Below are 24,158 nucleotides of genomic sequence, written 5' to 3'. Positions count from 1 at the left end.
TATTTTCCAATATTTCGAAAGGCACGGCTTTTCTTCTTCAGGGCATGTTTGAAACTGACCCTGTGACAAGAGACGTTATTTCGAAAAGGTTTTCTATTTCAGTTATAAACCCCCCGGATATGAGCCCCTCCGTTTATAAGCCCACCTAAGACCCCTTACGAAGTTGTATAAGCCCAGTGCTTATAATCGGCAGTTTACGGTATGTGAATTTGTAGAGCAGTACCTTTCGCTGATGTACAGTCCATGCACTTACAGGATCAAGCTATTCTAGTCACAATTATTCTTATACGCCTGAAAAAGCCAGACCCAGCTGTTCGAAAGCCGATTAAATCCCCTATTAATAGTTAACTGAGGTTTTCATCTCGCTCGTTAAAAATGTTTTATAAAGGTAAAGAAAAGTCTAAATCAAAGCTACATGGAAAATCTTTTGGAAAATGTTTAATGATTAGTGATTAAATTCAAATCAAAGTTCACGTTAACCCAGGATTTGCTTAATCTGGCTTTGGGCACGTAGTGGAGTAAATTACAAAAGACAAGATGGAGGACAAAATCATTCTCAACGATCGAAAAAAAGATGCACTTCTCTGTCGATCTCAACGACTCCAGAACATGTCTTTGAGAGAAGAGACCTGTGCAACGGAAAACTTGCTCAGGAGGTAAGAAATGTGCCACGAGCATCCTGAAACACGTATAGACCAGTCAATAATACCGCCCCTAAAATTGGACGAAGGATTATTATTTGTGAAAATAGTCGTGATCTTTATCAAGTCTTGTACACTCCTGGTGGTTGTTAGAAAAACCAATAAACTTGATGGGACCTTTTACAGTGTACCCCGTCCGCGTTATATACCCTTGTCCGTGTAGTCCCCAGTCCTCTCCCCCAGCCCCCCTCCACCCGTTCGCTCCAGCAGTCGGCTTTTACGCTCGGCTAATTCGCGCCCTCTTGACTATCCAGAAAGGGACCTTTAGCAGTCTAGTTTTATACTGACCGGTGGATTTATGCTTCCCACTTGAGCTGGGTTCTCCATTCACTCGGTCTCTCCTCACCTTTCAATGTGTTGGATTAAGGTTGCTATCTTCATTTGAAAACCAGGGGAACTGATAGTTGTTTAACTGATCGAACTATTGTGGCCGCATCACCCATCAGGAAAAACAATACCCACGAAGCATTTGGTGGGCTGCGACCGGTGATTGCCAACTGAAAACTGCCAACTGTTATAAAAATTAGTAAGGACTTCAGTGGATGCAAATTTACACTCGGTATTCATAAATCTCTCTTCCTCTGTCCAGGAGGTGGAAGAGGTACTTGCGGGCGGGGCGGGGGAGGGGGGGGGAGACTGTTGGTAGTCATTCCGCTAGAATAAAACTGATGATGACGCAAACGATTTCAGTTATTTGAGATGACGCTAATAGCCTGGATTGGTATTCCCCAGTTCTCCAACTGACTGCTTCCATCGCTATGTCATCTGAAATATTCAGAGTAAAATTTAACAAGGATAGGATTCAAAAGGGCAGTTTTAACTGCTTTCTCTCCTTGGAAGGAAAATACAAGATGCCGGTTGAGCGTTGATCCTGGTCAGTTTTAGAATACGCGCGCATAACGGCACTTATAAATAATTCGGACTTTCTATGTGCAGAAATGTCTAATTGTATCCCTATACTTTCTGTTCATGTTGGTGGCATAACAATAAAAGAAAAACTTATTTAATTACACTGCTATAACAGTAACTTTATTTTAAAGTGTCAATGTATTTAGCCATAACAGAATAATTAGGTACACTAACAAAACAAATGAAAAACAATTAAACTTTACCAAAAGAAGCAATACAGTGTAATATACAACAAAACAAATCTGAATTTTTTTTTGGTATGATGCTAATCCTGACACTGATAAAATATACAGAATTAAAATCAGTTCTATCCACAATGTTGAATTCTATTATGACCTGCAAAGATTACAATAATTATCATTGTTAGTAAGAAGGGCTGAAAAACTTGCTTTCTGCTTCCAAGAAAATGTTTAGGCACAAAATAAAACATACACAATTAGGTTAGCCAGATTTTAAAAGTATCAAAGAGATGGTACATTAATTTCAGCACAGTTGATAAACTTCTTTTCAAGAGACTCTGGAATAGGCCTATAAAAGTAGAAAAAAAAATTAAACTTAAGAAAATATTAAACGGATTGTAAGAAACAAGTTTGGAGCATGTTTTCTCCTAAAATTTCAAACTTTACCTTTGTATCACGGCATTATTGTTTAGTACAAACATATCCTTTCAAACTATTTACTTCCGTACTTCCTCAGAAAATGGGCTAAGGATTTACCTATTACTGATACAAAAGTTCAGTTAACTATTTAAATTATAGTAAAGAGTGCAACCAATATTCACAAAATATAGAATGTATTTCTACGAAAATTGCAAAAAGGCATCCAACATTTAAGTCATTCTCAGCTTAGTGTTTACCCTTACTTCAATTATTTCTACTTTACTATCATAGGCCCTTCCGGCATTCCCATTTTTCAAACTATTCGACAAGTAATTTGTAACTTAATTTGTTCAATCTTGTTAAGAGTGGTGTAAATAATAACTGAGTTGATATTGCGGCTTAGCTTGCACTGCGTGGAAGTCGAAGCCAGTAAAAAACATTCAATTTGAAACAATATGAAGGTCTATTAGTTGAGTCAGAGCGATGTTTTAAAAAGCACAATGAACTTCAATTAATTTTTGTTCCAGGACAAGTTTTATTTACTTCACTTATTTACAAGATTTTTATTAACTTCATTCCATAGCTTTTAGTCTTAGTTATTTTGTATAAAATATTTCTAAAACTTACAATAAAAACCGACATTTCGGTGACATCATGACTCAATGTTGTGCAAGAAAAAAAGTCCACCAAATTAGTCCTAGCAGTGAAATATAAATGTTGTTGTTGTAATACAGTAAAACGCCTTAAACCAACAAATTGAACAAACGAGATAGGACAATTTGAGCATGATCTCTACACTTCTACTAAAGATCCTGAATGCAGGTTGTAGTAGAAATTCTACCAGAATAATTACAAAACTACATAATGAAAAATTCTTCTAGCTTGGATATATCACTGCGAGACGTATTTTCTTAAAATATATATAATTTTAGGAGAAAACGACAAATAATTTCTATACCGAGCTTAGCCTCAAACCATGTTCTGTGAGCGCGCTAATGACGTAAGAAATTATGCGCAGTAAGATGTGCAATGTAATTAAATGGGCAGGCGTAAAAACACTGTCAAAAAAAACGCCTTTAAAAATGACATTAAAAAATTTGAGGAAGTTGTTCTGAATTACGATTTTAGACATTATACATATTGTTTTATTAGAAATGGAACTCAGAGGTAATGCAATATATATATATATATATATTTTTTACAAAAAAATTCTTAATAATTCCATCATAAGATCTACACTCTGAAGTTATTTTGTTAACGTGCAATGGTTGTTTTCCTGATATAGGTTATGCTACTCATCAATGTGATCGAGTAAATTTCTACAGTTTTTACTAAATTATCAGTCAATCAATCCAGCAAAACTACTAGCTTACCCAGTGTCCAATGAATTCACTGAAATAAAAGCTATTCAGTAAAAAACAAGAGAAAATGAGGAAATCTGACACTAAAACAAGACAAAATAATGATCTCTTGAGTGCAAAAATGAATCCTTGGTTCCTGATTATAGCGATGTAAACAAATATTGAACAGCAATTTAATAAAACATTAAATAAAGCGAGTCTTTCTCCAACTCGTGATTTTTTGAAATTCTAATCGTATTTATAAGGGGTAAGTAGTGTTCGAAAATAGGGCAGCCGATGGTTCTCTTTTGGTAAAATAAAAAGATATTCGGAGCTTGCTTCTGTAGTCGAATTTTTCGATATTTTACAACTCTTACAAGGATGCCTTTTCATAAGCTTTGATGAAATATATCACAGTTAATGAAAATCCAGTTCAATTTTATCATAGTTTTAGTCAGCATTTGTCCGTTACGTTCTAGCTTTTGATTATGATATTTGTTCATGGAGATAGTTTAGAAACTATAACAAAAGACGAGCCTATAAAATTTTAAAATATGATCGTGAATAAACACACCAAGGTCGACGTTTAATAGTGTTACCTACCGAGGCTGTGGTCATCCAGTCAATAAGTTGTGAGTACAATATTTCACAAGGGCTGCCGACTTTGGCATCATATCCAACAGCAGATCAGGGTACCTATAGATGGTGGTAAAGGGTATTTTCGTAGTTCTTGAATGGCCTTCACCATTTTTCCCGTGAAATGTGCAACGACGACTATATTTTTTCTCTCGAATCATATTTAATTCATAATAGTTATGCGTGAAATGAGAACTGAGTGTTTCATTTGCTATGAAATTTGTGAAAGCCAGTTTCCGTACCTAACAGACGAAGTAGTTGACGGAGAATTCTCAATTTCAGTCACAAAGCGTTTAATCCTTTTGGTAACCTTTGGTCAGCTTTGCTACAACACGCTCGGTATAATGAGCATGGCAAAAAAGGTGGTGCTTTGGGTGCAATTCTGAAAAATCTAACAAGCTAATGAAAGTTTATGTCAAAAATGTCTCCTTCTTTTTGTGGAACGTGTAACGGCCATTTAAAAGCGTGGTGCTTGTAATGTAAAATGACCGGCCTATTTTCCTTGATCAATAATCCCCGTTATCATCCTTTTTATACATAAAGCGTTGCGTCCTTTTGCACGACGATGACTAGGCGATATATTTGGTAACACGGCCCACTGGAGAATTTTAGCAAAAGTCAGAGATAAACGCCTCAAATGAGTTTAAATGTACTTATATACAAAACAGTTATTGGATCGCTCTTTCCCAAAAGCTTGGCTTATATCACTGTCAAAGCTTTTGGCAGCCACAAAAAATTCTCAACCTCGGCGACTATTTTAAATGCCATTATTTTGCACGGATAGATTGTGCTTTGTAGTTTTTCCTCAAAAAGGCGTTGCTATTTCTATCCAACATTTGTATGATTGTTCACTACATAAAGTCAAAAATGTCCATCACCAAAGTTGACCGCAGTGAATCATAATGATTTTCTGTTATTACAATGAACTTATGAGTCGCTTCAGTGTTGTAAGGTTGCTGCCTTTATCAGTTGTGTCCTCGTCATTTTCTCCGGATGGTAATCCAACAAACGATTCATAAGCGATTTAGGGGAAAAAATATCCTTGAGGGCCCAGCTCCCATCATCTGTGTTGATATGTGGGGATCTGAATGTCGTCGAGTGTGGCATGTACATTCTTTATGTTCCTCTGTGATGACCTGATCTGTTTTGTCAATGGTATGCCTTCTAGCTTTGCATTTTACTCTTCGGTTTGAAAACCAGACCTAAAATCAAAAATACAAAATGATTAGCTCAGTGGAGTCGATCATACAGCATTTCCCAGTAGTAAAATGGAAAAGGAATCCGGCCAGAATTTTGGTACTCGGTATTCGTACCTATAAGAATATTATAATCACCCAGTAAAGACTAGGGGGACTTCTTTTCATAGCACAACTGATTTAGTTTTAATGTGGTGAGATGCATATTTTAGAGAGTCAGAGAACAGGTTCAAATTTGCTCATTAGAAATTGCCGGGATACAAGGCATCTTCCACTGTTATTAACCTTCCTGCACTCTAGCATTCCGCAGTAATTTAATAATTTCTGTCAGTTTCGTATCCGTGCACCTGAATTCGTGACTCTGTGACTCCAATTTTCTTTGCCAGCTGATCTCGTTCTGTGGCAGAGGGGTATTGGCTGATTGCAAAGGCAGCCTCAAGTTCACGCAGTTGGCGGCTATTGTACTTGATACGCTCTCGTTTCTGAGTTTGAAGCTGGTAAAATGTTTCGGCTGAAGACTCAGGATGCGCCGAGTCTTCAAAATCCGCGACGTGACCTAGAATGGGTAATAAAAAGGAATACAGAGTCATGAGAAAGTTTTCATGTGAACAAATAAGTGACATAAAACTTCATGGAAACATTATGTAGTACCTTGTATTGCAGCTGTTAGAATAAGTGTTTTCCTTAAATACCATAGACAAAATGTTTTCTTAATAATAAAGGAACGAAAATTATAGTGAAAGTAAATACACTGGTAAAAATGAAAATCCGATATATATCTTTTTTGAACCGCCTCAATCGAGAACACCAACCAGACAAATCATGCAAGCACCATTTGGAACATGCCGACGAACTGAGCTTCCAAAAGACCTCGGTTCGTAACGCGCTTGGCTTATAACGGCCCTTGTGAAGAGACCAGTGTCTAAGGGGAAAAATCACCTCCTGTGTAGTTTTCTGCATATCACGGAGAGTGAGATGACTGTCAATATAAGAAAGGTATGCAGAATATGTATACTGTAGACTTTGAACTATACCAAAACACCAACCGAAATTATACAACCAATAACAAACATTTGATCCAAACAAAGAACAAAAACTCGATTGATTCAAACATAGTGTCGAAGTCGGTACATGTCTTATGGTAAGGCAACATAAATTTGAAAATCCTGTGCAAGCTCTCTTATTATCTAATACTGGTTACAATACCTCGCAGATCAACTTTATAGCACTTGTCTACGAGCAGTTGCAGGTTATGCATCGTTACAGAAAATACTGAATTACTGGAATTAAATGCATACCAAATGTTTACTGGTAAAATACAGTCATAGTATTCAATACTACAGAAGGCGACTTGAGACCTTGCTTTCCAGCTCACAGCTTCTCTGGAAAAACTTAAAGTCAATTTTTCAAATACGTATGCAGGCCAAAATGAATCAGAACACTGTTGGAATGAAATGAGTTTATGCCAGGCAAGCTGCATATTTAAGAGAAACTAGACAAAACCTATACACATGATTATGGAATGAAGTAGTATATTGATATCTCAGGGACAAGTCACCTAAGGATGATCAGATCATTCCTATACATGGTGCTGGTGGCTGGCTGGGTGGATCTAACGGTAGGCAATTGTACCTCTCAGTTTTCCATATAATATCAGTTCACATCAGTTATAAATCATTTAAGTATCATCACTCATAGAAAACATAAATGGAACAACTGAAACTTTGACTGTAAGAACTCTCAGTCTGTGAAACTAGGTTTTCCTGTCACCGTCCAGGCGTCATAAATGAGTCAGGCTTTTGAAAGAGTCATTCATTACCCTGATGGAAACTAAACAAGTGGGTGGATTTTAACCGAGTCTTCCAAATCAGTTCAAATGAACCAGTGCTGTAGTAGTTTTCAAAAGATATTGTATCAAAAGCAAACTTTGAGACCAGGTAATCAGAACACTGAAGTGTTCATCAAAGAATGATGTATTAAAAATTCGATGGAAAAAGAGCTACCGAAGGACATCTTAGCCAATGGATGGGGTAACTGCTTTCATGTTTACTAAGTGAGATTTGTTTGTTAAGTTCCTGAAATAAATTTCAACGAGAAAAAAACTTTGTTTCCTTCCAGCCAAGTGGAATAATTTCAGTCATCTCTGGCTGTGTAATAAATTCCCATGCATGGTAATAACTTGTTGTGCGGCTAACAGCAGAATTCAGAATGACCTTATCCTTGTAAAGTATTTACTAATTCAGTTGGATAAGAAACATTTTACTGCAAGCTAACACAGATATTAACAGTAGAGGGGTTTGTGTATCGTTCTGGTATTGTTTATGTATGTGTGTGTCATTCATTCTGATCAGTGTTGTATCACGAGGATTTTAACTCAGCATACACTTCGTGTCGATCCGAAAACTATTTCACAGCAATAATTAGTACTGAGCTTACAACAAAAGAAAATGCTCTTGTGAGTATGAGAGCAAACTTTTCAGTCTGCAGAGCTGTCAGGCTTACAGAAAAATATTGGCAGCATGACTGAAGAATCGATTTAAGCACCATGATTCAACTTGCGTTTCTAGGCAAAGTTTATGTCCTAGAAGGAGAAGTAACAATGTTGCCGATAGTTTTGAAAATTTTTAACGAAAAACATGCATTGGAGAACAAAATCTCGCCAGTTTGGAAATTTAGATGAGTCAGATCTGTCCTAGGTGATGTATCTGGTGATTATTCTACATTCCTTAAAGATCTTAAAATGGTCACCCTGGAACAACGCCAAAGAGTTCAAAGTATGCTCGCTACCGTCTATAAATGCTTCTCTAGCATAGTTTCCCAATATATAAGCAAACTTTTTCAGGAACGTTATGGTTGTTAGAACTTAAGAGGGCAAAGAAAATCGAATGTTCCGCCCCTCGTTCAAGACAACTAAGTTTGGCTTGAGGTCATTCAAATATCAAGCAGCTGCATTTGGGACTCTCTGTTACCTTTTCCATTTTCAAGCGTAATGCACTTTTAATATCAGTTGAGTTATTGCTTTAATTAATGATGCAAATTATTTTTTTATATTACTTTTTTCCCGTTTCGTTTTGGTTATTTATTTATTTATTTATTTTGATGAAACTGGCACGTACCTTGTCAGTTACTCTAAAAATCGAAGTAAAATAAAGCTTATGTATGTATAAAGCAGTTCTTACGGGGATTCGCCGGTCTGAAAATAAAGGTGCAATGTATTGAAAGATAGCGAATGGAAAATACAGCATCATGTACTGAGGCTGTCTCTACAAACCTGTGTGCAGCTTATGATCGTCCATTTGCCCTTCATTGCTATCTAAAGAAGACGACCCTGATGATGATGCACGAGACTGAGACAATTCTTCCTCATTAGATGGAAGGTTTAAGATACTTGCGATGGTGTACGAATTACTGCCGGTGGTTTGCTGGCTTCCTTGTGATGCTCTCAGTTCTGATTTACCTTCATTCTTCAACAACCGGCTGATTGAACTCAAGGAAGGAATGTTTTCTCTGGAACAAATGTTTTCTTGTATAAGACGATCTCGTATTTCCCATGAGTACAACCCTGGTTGCTCTTTTGTGTACTGCTTGATTTTTTGTGCTATGTTAGGAGTGATTACTCGTGGTCTACCCACGCCTTCTCCACCAGGTTGGATTGAGCCAGTTTTTCGATACTTGGACAACAGTTTACTGATACAGCCATGAGTAATTCGTAAACGACGGCTTATGTCACAAGGACGAAATCCTTGCAGGGCTAGTGTGATGATTTCATGCCGAATTTCTTTCGGTAGTGGTTTGCCATTGATATAAGCGCCTCCAAGTTGATTTAAGCGACCCGGTCCTATAAGAGAAACTGCTACTTTAGAAATGATTGTTTCTTTAAAACTTCACCTTTAGAACAAGTTAACAAGTTGATTGCATGAGCCAATGTACAGTTATCGTGACTTGCTTATCCAGCCTGGCAGTTTGTCAAGCGGAAGGAAAGAAAAAGATTGTTAATATCGTGTTCCTAGAGTTTTTAACAGGTGAAGGGCGCTTAAAACGAGGTCTTTTTGTGCCGGATGCGGTAACTGATCCTTGAAAACTTCCCACGAGAGGGAAGTGGACGTGCTACAAAAAATTATTGGCTTGCGGTTGTGAATCAGTGAAACCAAGTGAAACGCTATATAAAAATCAGCCGTCTTGGGAATTGAAACTGATAGAGATTTATAAGTCAAGGCTGAGAAAGTTAGGCTGTTTAGTTCTACCAAAATTCGAAGTGTATTCAAGATTCCTTGATGCCGTACAAGGCTACCGTACGGTATGATACCTGTTACAAAGAAACAGATGGCCACTTGGCTCGCCCTGTGACCACTGTCAACTGTTTGATAAAAATTGTTGAAAAAATGAGATAGAGCCGGGGCTAAGCAAAGATAAACCTCCTCGGCTTGCAAGACCCGATATAGCCTCTAGTGGCATTAAACATTAAAAAGAAATAGCACAAAATGCAGGATAAACTGAAGAGGCTGTTGGATTGCTCCACCGAGGTCAACATTGTTCATTTTGTGATTTATAAGTCACAGTGGTTCCTTAGCTAATTATATGAAGCTCAACCCAGCAGGGAAGGCTAATCGCAATAAGAGATTTCGGCGAGTTCAACAGCATTGTTCCTGCAATTAATAACGGAATTGATTCGAGAAGTGTTTTGAAATCGCCAGGATAATCTGCCAGTATGAACCTTTCACAAAATTATTTTAAGATAAATTGTTGCAACCGTGAAAGTAAACCTTAACTGTGCTTTAGCTTAGGTCAAAGTTGTTCTTACCTGGAGCTGAACAAGACGAGTCTTCCATCTTCAAGAAATATTCACGCTATAAATCTTCATTTGACCCACTTTTTGTCCATATGTATGAATAAATAAAAAAATATTAACGCGTGACCGTTCGTATGCCCTCGGAGAACTTTCGGGCATGCCGTCACAATGGGGTGAATCTTCGTGAATAACGTCAGCTTGTTACCGGTAGGCCGGCTCCGCCTGCGAATGCGTGGCACGTAATTGTCACGACAGGGAAGTCACACTCTAATAAGTAAACACACTAGACTCGCACGCATGATATTAGCCGGTAAGTTTCGTCACAGCTTGTTGGATATTCGTGGTTGTCGAAAAATTACCGCCGCCCGTGTACCTGACAAACGTCACAAAACCACATCAGCGGGGGAGTGTGTTAGTTGTTCAGAGTCCATTTTTTTTTTTAACTCTTCAGGAAAACTCTATTTGCGTGAACGTATTTTTTTCTGTGGAGTCAACCACGTGTTTGATTAAAAGCTTTTACCCACGGTGTCACGAATAAAATTTTCGTGATTTCTCTCATGTTATCGACTTTTGACCGATATGGAGGTTATCTGGTCTCTCAACCATCAGCCCTGCTCAGGGATCAGAGGTTGTTTTCAATTTTGAAAGCTGTACTCGGTACAAACTGTGTTTTGTTTCATAATCCTGAAATCCTGAATTAAATTGTTTCATTTTTCTTCCCTGAATAACTATTTTATCGGACGAACTTGCCGACACAAGAAAGATTGAAATTAACGCATAAAATATGACCATCCTAACCAAAGATCTTTTATAGTTCCACAGGGAAGTTTCTACTGTGATAAGCGTTGGCAGCAAAGATGATGAAAACACGGAATATCTATTGTAAAAAAGAAATGGAAATTGTCCTTGAACCAGATGATGCCAGTGTAGAAAAACAAGTCTTAATAACCCAGTGGGCGTAAAAACATGTCACAATTAAACAGTAGGATGATTATGTAACAGGTGCTCGCGGCTTCCAGGAACTAAACAGAAACAGTTTTTAAATGTAGTGTTTTGATAGCTTTGTTGTCTGGCCCACGCAGAACGTGAAACGAAGGCTGAATGGAGTGAAGATTCTTAACTTCCTCGATATGGCGAGAAAGGAGGAAAAGAATATCATATTTTTGTAATTTTTTATTTCAATTTGGATCGCATGTTCTGTATTTAATCTGAAGCATTTGATATCCAATGGACCCAATTTGAATAGACAGCCATCTGGAACGCGCTATGCTAAGTAACGCATATTTCGCCACTTCGTATGAATTCACACACTTAAGGGGACACTGCATGGGCATAAAAACATTGTGTATTCAGCAGACACGGCTGTTGTTTTGATGTTCCGGATGAGTTGATTTGAAGTGTTTTCTAGTTCTCCGGATATCCGCTCTGTGGTTATATTTCGCCCGATTATTCGGTTGTTACCACCTAGAAGAATCTCAGTCTCTTCGGTTTGATCGGCTAAGGTTTTCTTCCGACTTCGCATGCAGAACATATACACTTGCGACACTTACGCTTTTCCTCAATGGTTTAGAGTGCTAAGGTTTTCGAAAGATTCACTTCTACTGGCGAATAATTTACCCCTGAATTTACTAGCCTGAATTCAGTCGAGGTCTCCTTTGATTAATTTCACCACCGGAAATACAGAAAATGTTTTCAAGATCCTTTTCCATCCGTCGTTTGAGTTGCGATAAAAAATATTGGAAAAGCACTGTGATAGGGTGGTCACGTCCTGAGTTTTGCTGAAAACCGAATATTTTTTATTGATAGCTTAAATAGATTCACGTTCTTTTCCCGCTTGAATGAAACTAAATCTTTAATTAAGGAACACCATGAAAACGCTTAGTGCGGCGAGTCGGCGAATGTAAATTAAAAAACACCTGATTTTCTAAAAGCAAGTAATATATTTTAAAATCGCTAACTTTGAAGAAACATGACCTAAAATAACAGTAAGAAACAGGGATAAAAATTGTAAAAAAGATTGGTTAACAAGAATCAGCGCCGAACTCCGAAACGATCGCGTGAAAACGCAAAAATCTAATCGTGACCACTTGTCAACAAACCTGCGTTAACGACGCACCCATGACAAAGGTCGTCACGCGAGATCGAGATTGTGTAGCGGCGACGCACGAAATACGTCAGACCTTACGGGTCATGGCTTTGTCAATAAAGCTGATTGTCTTTTTTTTTATTTATAAGCTATGTTTAGAAACAGCGCTCTGAAAATAGCCCTACTGACGTAACACCGGCACCCACCTAAACACGATCGTGCGCTTATATTAGCAGACAACCGACGCATCGGAACAAACCAAAACAAATCGAACCGAGGAAGACATCAAGGAGAGTTGAAGAACTTGAACATAGAGAAAATTGTGGATACGAAAAATGGAAGACTGCGCTAAATTAGGTAACTTAAGTTTGCTTTTCGCACGGATGAATTTTGTTTAAGCGAACTGCAAGTTACCGGGAACACACGACAGAAATAACTCGGATTTAATTTTGAATTGAAAACATAGGCTTCATTTAAAGTACTTAACAGTTAACTGTCACAGTTAAAGCTTCAAAATTTGGGTGTTTATAATTTATATCGTCGTTAATTAGAAAAATACTAAAGTAACCAGGCTTGCAACGCTGGTGAATTATGTTTTCGTATACTTAAGTGAAAATTTGTAATGTCACTAGAAGCCTAAACTTTTGATAGTTTTTGCTTAATAAGATCAGTGCACGTAAGTAACGACAATTTTCCTCCCCACTTCAGGAAAGCTAAACCAACTGGGTGGAGTGTTTGTGAATGGCAAGCCGCTACCAAACTCTGTTCGGCAAAAAATTATCGAAATGGCAGAACTTGGAATCCGCCCGTGTGATATCAGCCGACAACTCAAAGTCTCACACGGCTGCATCAGCAAGCTGTTATCGAAGTACAACGACACTGGCTCATTTGAGCCCGGGCGCGCCAAGAGAAAAACATCGAGAGACGTGAGCTCCGAAGTGAAGAATAAGATCGAGGAATATCGCAATACAGCGCCAGGGATCTTTTCCTGGGAAGTGAAAGAAAAACTAGTGACTGATGGTTTGTGTACAAAGGAAAATTTGCCTCCTCTCACTGTCATCAGCAGGTTGCTGAGAAGAGCGAGATCAACTGGGAGCGCCTGTGACATGGAGGTAGACGACTCCAAAGAGAACGCTCAAAAAGCCTTTACTCCCTTCTCCATTGATAATATCCTCAAGGTTGAAGACAAAAAGGAAAGACGAGATCCAGCAGCGACCCGAGCGGCAAACGGCCCAGTCATTGATTTAGGTGAGCATTAAATCACTTCACTTTATGCCTTGAGTAGCAAACTGGCCACTGAGACTACACCATAAGATGAACAAAAAAAAAAAAAAATTAAATCACTTTATTTAAGTGTCCATGTATTTAGCGCGAAGCACTAATTGGGGACATTTTCCAGATCGGATTGGAATTTAGAAGTGTTGGTTTTTGAGGAGAGGGGAAAACCAGAGTACCCGGAGAAAAACCTCTCGGAGCAAAGACGAGAACCAACAACAAACTCAACCCGCATATGACGCCGAGTCTGGGAATCGAATCCGGGCTACATTGGTGGGAGGCGAGTGCTCTCACCATTACGCCATCCCTGCTCCCACAAATTTCAGAAAAGCTCCTAAATCATGGACAAATTATAGCTCATTGTGTTGCGAGGTTCAGTCATGATAGCTTCTCTGTGTATATTAAAGGCAATCGATTTCTAAATAAACAGAGTTTAACTATACTAGTCCTATCTCCTAACTAACACTGATACCCACTCTTGTTGTCATTTGCAGGATTCACTGTCAGCCATTCAGTGCTAAGCGACTTGCCACGGACTCCAGCGAACACTAATTGCCGCATTAGTAGCAGCAGCAGCAACAGCAGTAGAAAGACTGACAGTAATGGCAGTGAAACTAGCAGCTGCAGCAGCACTAGCGGCGGAAGCAACAATAGCAGATTGTACCAACGAAGAAACAGAACCAAGTTTACTCCAGAACAAGTTGAGGAGCTCGAGAAAGCCTTCAAGAAAACTCAGTACCCTGATGCTCTTACCCGTGAGGAACTTGCAGAAAGACTTAAGATCAGCGAATCCAAGATCCAAGTAAGTTTGCGTTACAATATGGCAGCCTTATAATATTTAATGAGAATTTTTCTCTTTAGTGAGCAAATCAAAGCTCGTTTCCCACAAAATATTTCACAAGTGCCGTCAGAAAAATAATGAAACGGAAATGACAACTTTCATACGAATAAAGCTAGGCAAATCAATTTATTTGATTTTCACATTCATTATTTGCATGAGTAAGACAATTGCTCTGCACAGACAATTGCTCGGTACAAATTATTTAAGATGAAAAACAAAACATGCAGAAGACGATACAATGAAAAAAGTACTTAATAAAGGTCTTTTTATCCATTTATCTAAAGGTTTGGTTTTCAAACCACCGCTCCAAATCCAAAGTCAAGTCCAGCCACAAACCAGACGGGGATGAACCATGCAGGCCAGCACCTGTGAAGACTCGTATCTTCTATCCTGTTGCACCTGTCATACGCTATGCTCCTTATCTTCCTCGAGCAGCGCCCTACATGTTCTACCGCCCTGTTCAGATGGTCATGCAGTAACAACTCATGAGCTCAACACACTGTTTGTTGAGCGTGCGCGAAGTACTGACATATAAGAAGATTTTCAATTCTGTCAGTTCCAAAGGTGTTATGCCTTTTGAGAGCTATCTGTAGAATGCCAATTTTGTACTGTGATGAAAACTGACCAAACGAGGCTGATTCCTTTCAAATGTCAAAATTTCAAATAAAAAGTGTTTTATATCTCATTTTAAATGTGCAATTTTATCCACTTCTGTGGCACATTGTTTGACACATGCTAAATACAAATTTGTTAGTTATTGTAAACCCTTTGTAAGGGTACCATCCAACTCACAATGTACATACCTTTGAAAAATAAACTGTATATAAAAGGTCAAGTTCGTCTTGCTTGTGCTACATTTATTCAGCCTTCAAGACTCACCATTTAAGTCATGTTTCTGGTAGAAGTTCATCTGCAGGCCAGTCTAAACTAAATTACTGAAAAAAATTGTTCTAAACGCGAAAATGTAGACTACTAATTCAGACGATTCTTTCAAACAGCAAATAGGTCGTTGAGGGTGGTCACAAACTGCACGATATGAAACGAATTGTTCAAATCCTCGGTGTTTGTCATATGGGTGAATCAGTTCATCATTTAATCAGGATTACAATCTATACATTTATCGCATTAGAGCTCAGAATTATAGCGTAAATTCAGTATAAGTTGACACAAATTGTTAGAAATGGCGTCCACCGGTTGGCGCGGGTCTCACGTGTTAAGTGGCTAATAATGCAAAACAAAACCTTTTGGCCAGTATTAAAGGTCGCTTATTGTTAAATCATAAATTACTGTAATAAGTGATACTTATTTATTGTCTTCGTTGCTGGAACAATTATTAAAGTAACACTGATTATATTCAGGACATGGTAACCATTGCGGACTATCAATGAGTCTCCATTTTATCATTGCTGATAAAGATCATGATGTGATGTTCCCCACTTTGCAAACTACTTTTTTAATCAAGCTAATTCGTTTTCCAAAAGTTCTATGTAAAAGACAGCGGCATGGTGCCTTTCTCAAGGCTCACCCGGCTATCACAGATGTGATCCGGCCGAAGCGCCGTACTAAACAAGAGTAACAAGAGTAAGATAACAACCATCCAACTGACTATAAAGAGTGATGACTGGAAGAAAACAAACCTATTCCGATGGTTGTTGCCACCAGCTCCCTCCTTTACAAGACTGATTGACTGTCTATATTATTCTGATAACTGTCATCTCGGACACCCGTACACACTCAAAAGCCGAAAAATCTTTTCATAATATCCGAATCGTTGGATAATGTTCACAAAGCAGGTACAAGCCCTCTCTAAAAACAGTGCTTAAAATACAATTTTAATCGAAAAGTAAAATTAAAACTTGTCTGCCGTTCTCATCACTTCAGAAAAGGCTGACGTAGGCTACTGCTTTATCGTTTTAATTAAATTATCCGTTTTCTCCGATGTCTTTAAAACAGACCACACAAAAAGTTTCAAATACGAAACGTGAGCTGCTGCTAAGTCGTTCTTAGTTTTAATTTCTTAAAAATAGCCCAGGTGAAAGGCTTCACCGACGAAAGGTTGGTTGCTACTGGCCTTTAACAATTTTTGTCATATCGACAGAAACAAGATTAAGAACAAAATACATCCGGATATCGATGTGACCTTGGTTGAAAAAACTTGTGCTTGCTTAACTTAGAAAAACGAGGTTTTTACATGGCCTACTTAATATTCACCGAACACCTGCTTCCGCTGTGTGTTCAAAACAAAACTGAACCAAAATGAAGAAAAAACTATTCGATTAATTGCACCCAATCATCTGTCTGTCAATTTTTACCAGAGTACCACACGCGGGGGCGTCTCTATGTACGTTGATCTTACAGGAAGACATAGTTATGGAAAGCAGAAGCCCCTGTGTATATTGGGATTGTTATTGCGCAAGGTTCCTCAGACTGACTTGGTATTTCATAAAATATTAAACGCTTGAATATGAAATTATAACTTCCGTTTGGGAAGCTACAAGTCTCGCCTGTAATTGAATCCTGTCGCTGACATCGCTTATTACTGAGATGAAGTCCTTAGATGTTCCATGTCACTTCAGCTGGACTGATTTGTTATCTCAATGCCGCAATTTCCGTTAGCAATGTTCTTGGACTTCAAAGTTTCAAACGGGAAGCTACTCTCTTTCCTGTGCTCAAAACGTTTTATTTATTTATGCCTTGTAGAGTATTATGTTTTGTCAAGACCCTGGTTTTCATAAAGAATATTTTATTTTAACAAAAAATTTGGATGTTACAACTATTCCGCCGAATATCTATGCAACATTCGGAAATAAATGAATGGACCAGCGTTTTCAGTCAGGGTTTGGAGTATAAATTATGCTGTGTCTCATTAGCTTAACTTTTCTCAGTCGTGTTTGCTATAATTTATTTATTTATTTTCATTGCTCAATAATAGTGATCAACTTCCTTTGTTTTCACCGGAAACCGTCGCGTGATGAGTACTTTGGATATTTGCCCCCTTAGGGTGCTTGTCAGACGTCACGCCATTCAAAATGCCATGTGAACATCAAATGACACATAGCTTTGAATCAGGAGTGTCACACGCATGACAACATTGCACTGGTAAAGATTAACACGTCAAATGAAGACAGGAGTGGTTTACTTTACGTCTTGCTATATTATTGCTTGACTCGACAGTGCTGCCCATCTTGCCCGGGCACACTGTTTAATCACTAGAAATTTCTTTCTTTCATGGAAACTGAATTATTTAGGAATAAGGAGCATTTCCGTTTCCGATATGAAACTGTAACTTTGTAACCAAGGGACAATTGAAACAGTAAATTCGTTAAAAGTGTGAATACAGCTTTAAACGGAGAGTGGCAGATCCAGCGTTCCCCGTTTGACTGTACAAAGTTCCATGTGTCGATCCTTGTGGACCGGAAGTGTTGCTGTCTTCCCTTGCCAGTTCGTCTTCAAACATTATCATTCTCTGGTCTCATGCAACTGTGTAACTGCCAAAAGGAAACATAAAATGCTGTAAATTTCATTTTTCTCTAAAGCGCAGCTGTTTAGAAAAAGGAAAAAGCTTCCAAAATTGTTTTATATTTGGTACTCGGCGAACGAGTTCCGCTTCGAACAGTTATACCGTGAATGACAGTGAAAGGCAAAATGTTTGGCGTTCTCTCTGGCTTAGACTTCCTTACTCCAACACGAATATTTGCTCAATTTGCTACATGGTGATTCCTTACATGCGAAAGTTCACAAAGGAAACAAAATCCAAATGTAAATAGACAAAAGAGACGATTTATTCACGATCACGTATTATAAGATAAGAATAGTCTTTTGTTATGACGGCTGACGTCAACTGCTCCCCGCCCACATTGTGTCTCTTATAACTTCCCCGGCATCAGTCACACACAAATGAATTTGAAAAAAAAAACGCCGCATCGTGGCGAGTAAAGCGAACTGAAAACGTGAAATAACGCTTCAAAGCTTACTTTTTTGGGGGAAATTGGACGCAAGAAATGCAGACGACAGGGATTCACGAATTCATCGATACCAGCTCTACAGCAGGCACGCTCGATTTTTATTTGTCTTTAGTTTTGGCTTTACTTATGCGATATTTTACTATAAATATACTCGCTCTAACTTTAAGCACGTTCTGATCTGCTATAAATTATAACTATCCCATTAGAGCTCATAGACGCTAGAGTTAGCCGGTTCGAAAATAGGACCAAGGCATGATTATTAAATACACCGCCCAGAAATTAACGATAGGCCATAACTGATCTGTGCAAATAACTTTAACCAAGCAATAGTGAAATAAACACAGTATTAGGAAAATATTTTTGCCTTAACCTCTAGAATAAGCTTGCCCTGAAAGGTTAGCACAGGGTAATATTATCTGCTAGGTGTTTTGTTTTGTTTTAGGGGACTTCAAAATCATTTTCCAAACGTGACCTCGCACTTTCTCTCGTCTTAACAAACCAATGCAGTTCGGCAGCTTTGCTCCCGACGAACGTTTTAGTAAGAATTTTTAAGCTTATTTTTAAATCCATTTACGACTCAAATTAAAGTTTATTATTCAAGAAAAGATAATTATAAGAGAACCAACAACTACGTTAGTTCAGTTGTACATTGAAATTTTCTCCTCAGTACATGTATCTTGGCCGAAAAGCAAGTTATGCTCTGTGGCGGTCTATCGCTGAGATCGTATATTACTAACGTGCATTAGTCAGGCTCATTAACGGTGCTGAGTGTAGCTAACTGAAATTTTTTATGCTAGGTCACGGAAAATTTAACCAACTGGGTGGAGTGTTTGTGAATGGCAAGCCGCTACCAAACTCTGTTCGGCAAAAAATCATCGAAATGGCAGAACTTGGAATCCGCCCGTGTGATATCAGCCGACAACTCAAAGTCTCACACGGCTGCATCAGCAAGCTGTTATCGAAGTACAACGACACTGGCTCATTTGAGCCCGGACGCGCACAGCGAAAAACATCGAGAGACGTGAGCTCCGAAGTGAAGAATAAGATTGAGGAGTATCGGCGTACAGCGCCTGGGATCTTTTCTTGGGAAGTGAAAGAAAAACTGGTGGCTGATGGTTTTTGTACAAAGGAAAATTTGCCTCCTCTCACTGTCATCAGCAGGTTGCTGAGAAGAGCAAAGTCAACTGGGAGCGCTGTGGAAATGTGTGAAGCAGAACCAAGTGATGTAGAAAGTGAGGGAGACACTTCCAGCGCAAGCAGTGGAGATTCCGGAACAGCAAAGCCAAGACCCAAGAGGAGATCTTTTTCCATTGCCAATATTCTGAGTATTAATGAAGAGACAAGAACTGTCAGCGAGGGGCCTTCGACACCACCTTCCTCTCCAAAACAGGATGGTAAGTCTGGATCAGTTAACAAAATATGGGTACGGTGCAGAACAGGAATAATAAGGACGTGACAGTGACAGTATGCGTTCGTAAACAATATACCTTGGCGATATTACTTATTGAAAACATGGCCTGAAGTAGTTTATAAGTCCTACTTTCAGTTCAGTTTGGCGCGTTTCAAAATGAGCGGCATACTGAGTTTTCTGGCCTAATGTTTGAGTTCAATCTAGAGAGTTGAAGAGCCTTAAATTAAAATCCGCTCAACTGATACGGATACAGGCGGTAATAACTGTTTTACATTCCCAGTGAGGGTTGATGGTATAGCGTTTATTACCAACAAGAAAAAATGACTTGCTTTACGAGCCTGTATTTCGTTCCAGTTTGGTACCATTTAATAGTCAGAACGGCAAATACTGCGTTTTGTTTGATCTATAGTCGCGAGATTGTAGTGAGTCATTCAGACTCAAATTCCGAGTAAGATCCGCTCAAACGACTAACTTACTTAGTTAATTTTTTAGAACTTGATGGTGGAACGTTAACTACACTGATATGAGAGACACGAGTTCCCTTGAGTTGGTTTCCTCATCAAAGTATAATCCGATTGAAAAGTCGCTAGAAAACCGTAGACATCTTCGATTGAATAGAGCAGGAGCCCGCAGTCTTAACGATTTTTGGATATTTGTTTTCAGTGACTGCCCTAACTGCCCCCTCAGCAACTGAAATAAGTGCTGCCGATATTGCCTCCATTACGAGCGGAATGCAAAAGTTAAGGCACTACAGAAGGCGAAATCGTACCAAGTTTACCCAGCATCAAATACAAGAGTTGGAGAAGGCCTTTGAGAAAACTCAGTACCCGGATGTTTTGACACGCGAAGAACTTGGAGAACGGCTGGACATCAGTGAATCAAGGATTCAGGTTGGCTTTTTATTCATTCATGTATTTATTTCTCTTAATCTCCAGTACAGTAACTTTTGAAGAAGCAGACATCGTTTTAGTGGCAAGCAAGGTATATTTCAATATAAAAACAAAAATGGCCTTTATTCTTTATTTACTCTCGGGGTTAGTAATTAATGAAAGAACAAGTTGCCAGTTGGGCGGAGCATTGTTGCTACCTAGCAAATATTTTCAATTAAACAGAACATATGGCTCAGACTGAACCATACTGGCTGGCAGGAGGCAGATTAGTTGGCTAGTTAAGCGTCAACAGTTGAAATTTAATTTTCTGCAATGGCAAGCAGAACACTGTAGCATCGCCAAGAGTGCGTCGAATTAGACTTGACAAGGAAGGTTAAAGAAGGTGATCACGCAAGACAATGGAATCTTAAAAACAGATATCCTCTCTTATTCAAGGTGGTCACCATGTTAAATATCACTGGGAACACACTCTTTACTTTTTGTAAAATCTTTTAATGAGATTGGCTCAAAATCAGGAGCACATTTAAAATATTTAAAATGTTGTCTCTTGTGTTCCAACAACGTTTTGCTCCCTTGTAAAGATATTTGTGTAAGCTAATTCAGTTTGATGTGTTCGGATGCTTCAGCTAAAAATTTAAGTTTCAATAAGTTTTAGGGAATTGAATTTTATTCCGTCCAAATTTACGAACTGTCGTCGGCTTTACGAAAATGCTAGCTGACCTTTCTCGCCTTCAGCGATATATTTGCCCCTTCAAAAACGAAAGGAATTACTTTTCCGGTGTTACGAAACTTTCAGCTGTCGTTTTACCATAGAAAAGTTGAGATTTTCTTTACAACTATATCCGAAATTCTGAGGCGATCAAGACCGTCCAGCCCCTGCAAAATGTTAAGGACATATATGAAGAACATCCCGGCCTGATGGCTTCGATTCGGTATCACTGTCTTTATTAGTTCTGTGACAGTCAGTTCAGTGATCTGCGAAGATGTGCTTGTATGGTCCAATTGAGCCCAAAATGCTAGAATGCATACATGTATACCGCTAAAAGTGTGATCTTGTTATCATCAGCTGCAATACATACTATGATAAAGCTTAGTATTTAAGGTCACTGCCAAATTGACTTACTGAATTCAGTATTTTGGCAGGTTTAAGAACATCTAAGAAACGTTTTCAGGCTTTAATTTCTTCCAAAAAATAAAGACCTTACAATCCCGGTTGATTCTCAGCTCAGCCCAAGAATTAGACGATCTTAAAACTGTATAACTGAACTCGTCAACAGTCAGCGCTAGTTTATCAAAGTCAACGCCGTTCAAGAAGTTCAGATACCATTTACCTTCTGATAAAATTCCAGCTAAGCCATTTCAATTTTCGGCACTGACGTCATGAAATTAGCGAGTGTGAATACAATTTTCATTCTTGTTTCGCCAGGTCTGGTTTTCAAACCGACGATCGAAAGGAAAACGGTCAAACCAAAAGTCAGATGACACCAGCAACGGCGAACAAGACAGACTGAAGGTAGAAAGCGATGCGGACCGGTGCAACCACAGCCGTATTTTCTACCCTCCTTGCACTCCTGTACCCGTGATACGCTATGCACCGTACCTACCTGCAGCGTATACATATGTGTACTACACACCGGAGTATGACAGCAGCTAACTAAATTTACCAGCCAGCACCTAACATGCAACTGTACATTAAACCAGTTAGCGCCCATTGGCAGAAGTTTCAGTGCATGTATTTTAATTTAACCTAGGGATGAATAACTTAAAACAGGCATTTAAGTCACTCAAGAAAAGAGCAATACCACCAGATTGATCACTGTAGCAGTGCTTAGTCCGTGAAATTTATTTCGGTGATTAACGTAATTTTCCCAAAACCGGCGTCGTAAAAGCAGACCAGAAACTCAGTGTCGATTTTCCTAAAACACTTTTGAGATAGATGTGTATTCTATTGTGTTTACTAGTTTGTCAGTGCAAAATAAGGTTTAAAACGATCAAATGAACAAGGGCATAAACATTAAATAAACGTATATTATCAAATAAACTGAAAACTTCAGGTCAAAACCTAAAATACACCAAAAAGAAATACCTTACATTTTAGAGAAAAGGCACGATTGTTCCACCACAAAAAATAGCAAACAGCCTTAAAACATGGCTTCGTGACTTGTTCCTTGATAAGAATTCACACATTGGTTTTCAAACATCTTGAAGGATCTGAAAAATGTCGGCCTTCTTTGTTCTGATGAATATTTTCCCCTCTGGACTCCCACACTCCCACGCTTCGTCAATTTCATCCCAATGGATCAAATACGCGATGCATGGACGAACCCTCGAAACCTTGAACTCTAAATACTTAATCAAATTAAGGGTGCGTTGGATTGACCATATTCCGGAATAAAAATACATACGATAGTTGCCCCGTATAACCCCGTATAAGAGCTCTTAGAGTAAATTGCAAAACAAACGGATCTGGAATATCGTGTGCGAGCAAAAGTTTGCAGATATCTCTCGCCAAATTGACCTAACACGAGACATCTTGAGGCGCAACAGCTCCTGAGGCACGTACTCTGGCATATGTTCAATCCAACGCGACCTAAGCAAACCATCTTTTCCTTCTCTCTATTCATTTCCTCTTTTGTATTTTGGGTTTTGATGTGTATTTCCGTAAGTGACTTTTATAAGTTCAGTTTTTTAAAAGGTCACACCTTACTTGATAATGTTTGCGCCATTGCCCTTTCACTTTATACTGTAAACTAAAGTGGATGTACGATCACAAGTATCCCAGTCGACACCCGCATCGTTAAACCCGGTTAGGCCTGTTTTGCACAAGCCACCCTAGCACAGGACTTCTTGCAACTGCGTTTCCGTTGCATGTGAAAAGCAGGCCTACAGTAGTATTGGAGTTACGTAATGTTTTGAATAACATAAATGACTTAATGGTTGTGTTCGGCTCAAGTGAGCTAAAACTAATGTCGCGTTTGAGGTCCTTTTTCCTTTTAACTAATGTTTTCAAAACTCCTTTCTTTATTGTTTTTATTTTTAAGTTTAAGAGCCAAGGCCATATGCATATTGTGTAAAGAATTCCAGCCACTGACTGTTATCTTATGCCGAGTCAGTATAATGAATTGTTAATTTAAATTAAAACCGACTTTCCAGCCTCTCAAAGAGGAAATGCTGTCCATCAATTATTTAGAAACAAGGTGGTAAAATAAAGCAAGTAAAATTTTCAAGGAGAATGTGTCTGTTCCAATATCGAATTGTTACTTCTTGGGTTTGTCTAGGTTTTTCCATAAGCTGGCTAAATGACAAGGAAGAAAATTTAAGTGAAGGAATTATCAAATGGTCTATGATGCGGAGGCCACTACTTCCTCCATTTGGTTTTTACACAAGTAGATAAAAGTTTTTCAAGTTGTGCCACTCGTTTATTCTATTACAGCTGTATTTGTTTGTTCATAAGATGATCACGGATCTTGTTTTTTTACATAATCGGCTGGTTTTATCATACACGAAAGCCGTAGCCCAA

The 24,158-nt window shown here is 38.6% G+C and overlaps 3 protein-coding genes and 1 long non-coding RNA gene across 5 annotated transcripts; 2 read left to right on the top strand and 2 right to left on the bottom strand.

Moving 5' to 3' along the window:
• Positions 1 to 1,714: 1,714 nt before the first annotated feature.
• LOC146476965 (protein gooseberry-like) lies at positions 1,715 to 10,477 on the bottom strand. Its single transcript, XM_085114117.1, has 4 exons — positions 10,183 to 10,477; positions 8,653 to 9,219; positions 5,729 to 5,937; positions 1,715 to 5,387 (listed from the first exon to the last, which is right to left on the bottom strand). Exons 1-4 carry the CDS (start codon positions 10,208 to 10,210, stop codon positions 5,199 to 5,201), a joined length of 993 nt encoding a protein of 330 aa, XP_084970243.1. The 5' UTR covers positions 10,211 to 10,477; the 3' UTR covers positions 1,715 to 5,198.
• A 2,015-nt stretch (positions 10,478 to 12,492) lies between these two features.
• Positions 12,493 to 15,207, top strand: LOC146476964 (paired box protein Pax-3-B-like). The gene is made up of 4 exons (XM_085114113.1): positions 12,493 to 12,613; positions 12,965 to 13,504; positions 14,026 to 14,333; positions 14,657 to 15,207. Exons 1-4 carry the CDS (start codon positions 12,592 to 12,594, stop codon positions 14,849 to 14,851), a joined length of 1,065 nt encoding a protein of 354 aa, XP_084970239.1. The 5' UTR covers positions 12,493 to 12,591; the 3' UTR covers positions 14,852 to 15,207.
• Positions 15,208 to 15,494: 287 nt separating this feature from the next.
• On the bottom strand, positions 15,495 to 18,130 carry LOC146476963 (uncharacterized). Its single transcript, XR_014865526.1, has 2 exons — positions 17,995 to 18,130; positions 15,495 to 17,860 (listed from the first exon to the last, which is right to left on the bottom strand). It is a non-coding gene; the product is annotated as an uncharacterized LOC146476963 (long non-coding RNA).
• A 150-nt stretch (positions 18,131 to 18,280) lies between these two features.
• LOC146476962 (paired box protein Pax-3-like) lies at positions 18,281 to 23,865 on the top strand. 2 transcript variants are annotated; one of them, XM_085114111.1, is made up of 4 exons: positions 18,281 to 18,422; positions 19,135 to 19,731; positions 20,412 to 20,638; positions 22,065 to 23,865. In XM_085114111.1, exons 1-4 carry the CDS (start codon positions 18,374 to 18,376, stop codon positions 22,290 to 22,292), a joined length of 1,101 nt encoding a protein of 366 aa, XP_084970237.1. In that variant the 5' UTR covers positions 18,281 to 18,373; the 3' UTR covers positions 22,293 to 23,865. The 2 variants fall into 2 exon arrangements, with proteins under 2 accessions (XP_084970237.1, XP_084970238.1); XM_085114112.1 differs by lacking the exon at positions 18,281 to 18,422 and adding an exon at positions 18,505 to 18,875.
• The last annotated feature ends 293 nt before the right edge of the window (positions 23,866 to 24,158 follow it).

Source organism: Pavona decussata, unplaced genomic scaffold (assembly GCF_977016875.1).
Source record: "Pavona decussata unplaced genomic scaffold, jaPavDecu1.1 SCAFFOLD_72, whole genome shotgun sequence".
NCBI classification, from domain to species: domain Eukaryota; kingdom Metazoa; phylum Cnidaria; class Anthozoa; order Scleractinia; family Agariciidae; genus Pavona; species Pavona decussata.
Note: the sequence above shows the minus strand (reverse complement) of the source record. Positions and strands in the feature narration are given on the sequence as shown.

Excerpts from the sequence above, each read along its gene's own strand:
- LOC146476962 (XM_085114111.1), top strand. The coding sequence starts at position 18,374 with ATGCAGACGACAGGGATTCACGAATTCATCGATACCAGCTCTACAGCA. Across the intron at positions 19,732-20,411 it reads TTCCTCTCCAAAACAGGATG|TGACTGCCCTAACTGCCCCC; the intron begins GTAAGTCTGGAT and ends ATTTGTTTTCAG. Across the intron at positions 20,639-22,064 it reads TCAGTGAATCAAGGATTCAG|GTCTGGTTTTCAAACCGACG; the intron begins GTTGGCTTTTTA and ends TTGTTTCGCCAG.
- LOC146476964 (XM_085114113.1), top strand. The coding sequence starts at position 12,592 with ATGGAAGACTGCGCTAAATTAG. Across the intron at positions 12,614-12,964 it reads GGAAGACTGCGCTAAATTAG|GAAAGCTAAACCAACTGGGT; the intron begins GTAACTTAAGTT and ends TCCCCACTTCAG. Across the intron at positions 14,334-14,656 it reads TCAGCGAATCCAAGATCCAA|GTTTGGTTTTCAAACCACCG; the intron begins GTAAGTTTGCGT and ends ATTTATCTAAAG.
- LOC146476965 (XM_085114117.1), bottom strand. The coding sequence starts at position 10,210 with ATGGAAGACTCGTCTTGTTCAGCTCCAG. Across the intron at positions 9,220-10,182 it reads CTCGTCTTGTTCAGCTCCAG|GACCGGGTCGCTTAAATCAA; the intron begins GTAAGAACAACT and ends TTTCTCTTATAG. Across the intron at positions 5,388-5,728 it reads TCACAGAGTCACGAATTCAG|GTCTGGTTTTCAAACCGAAG; the intron begins GTGCACGGATAC and ends TTTTGATTTTAG.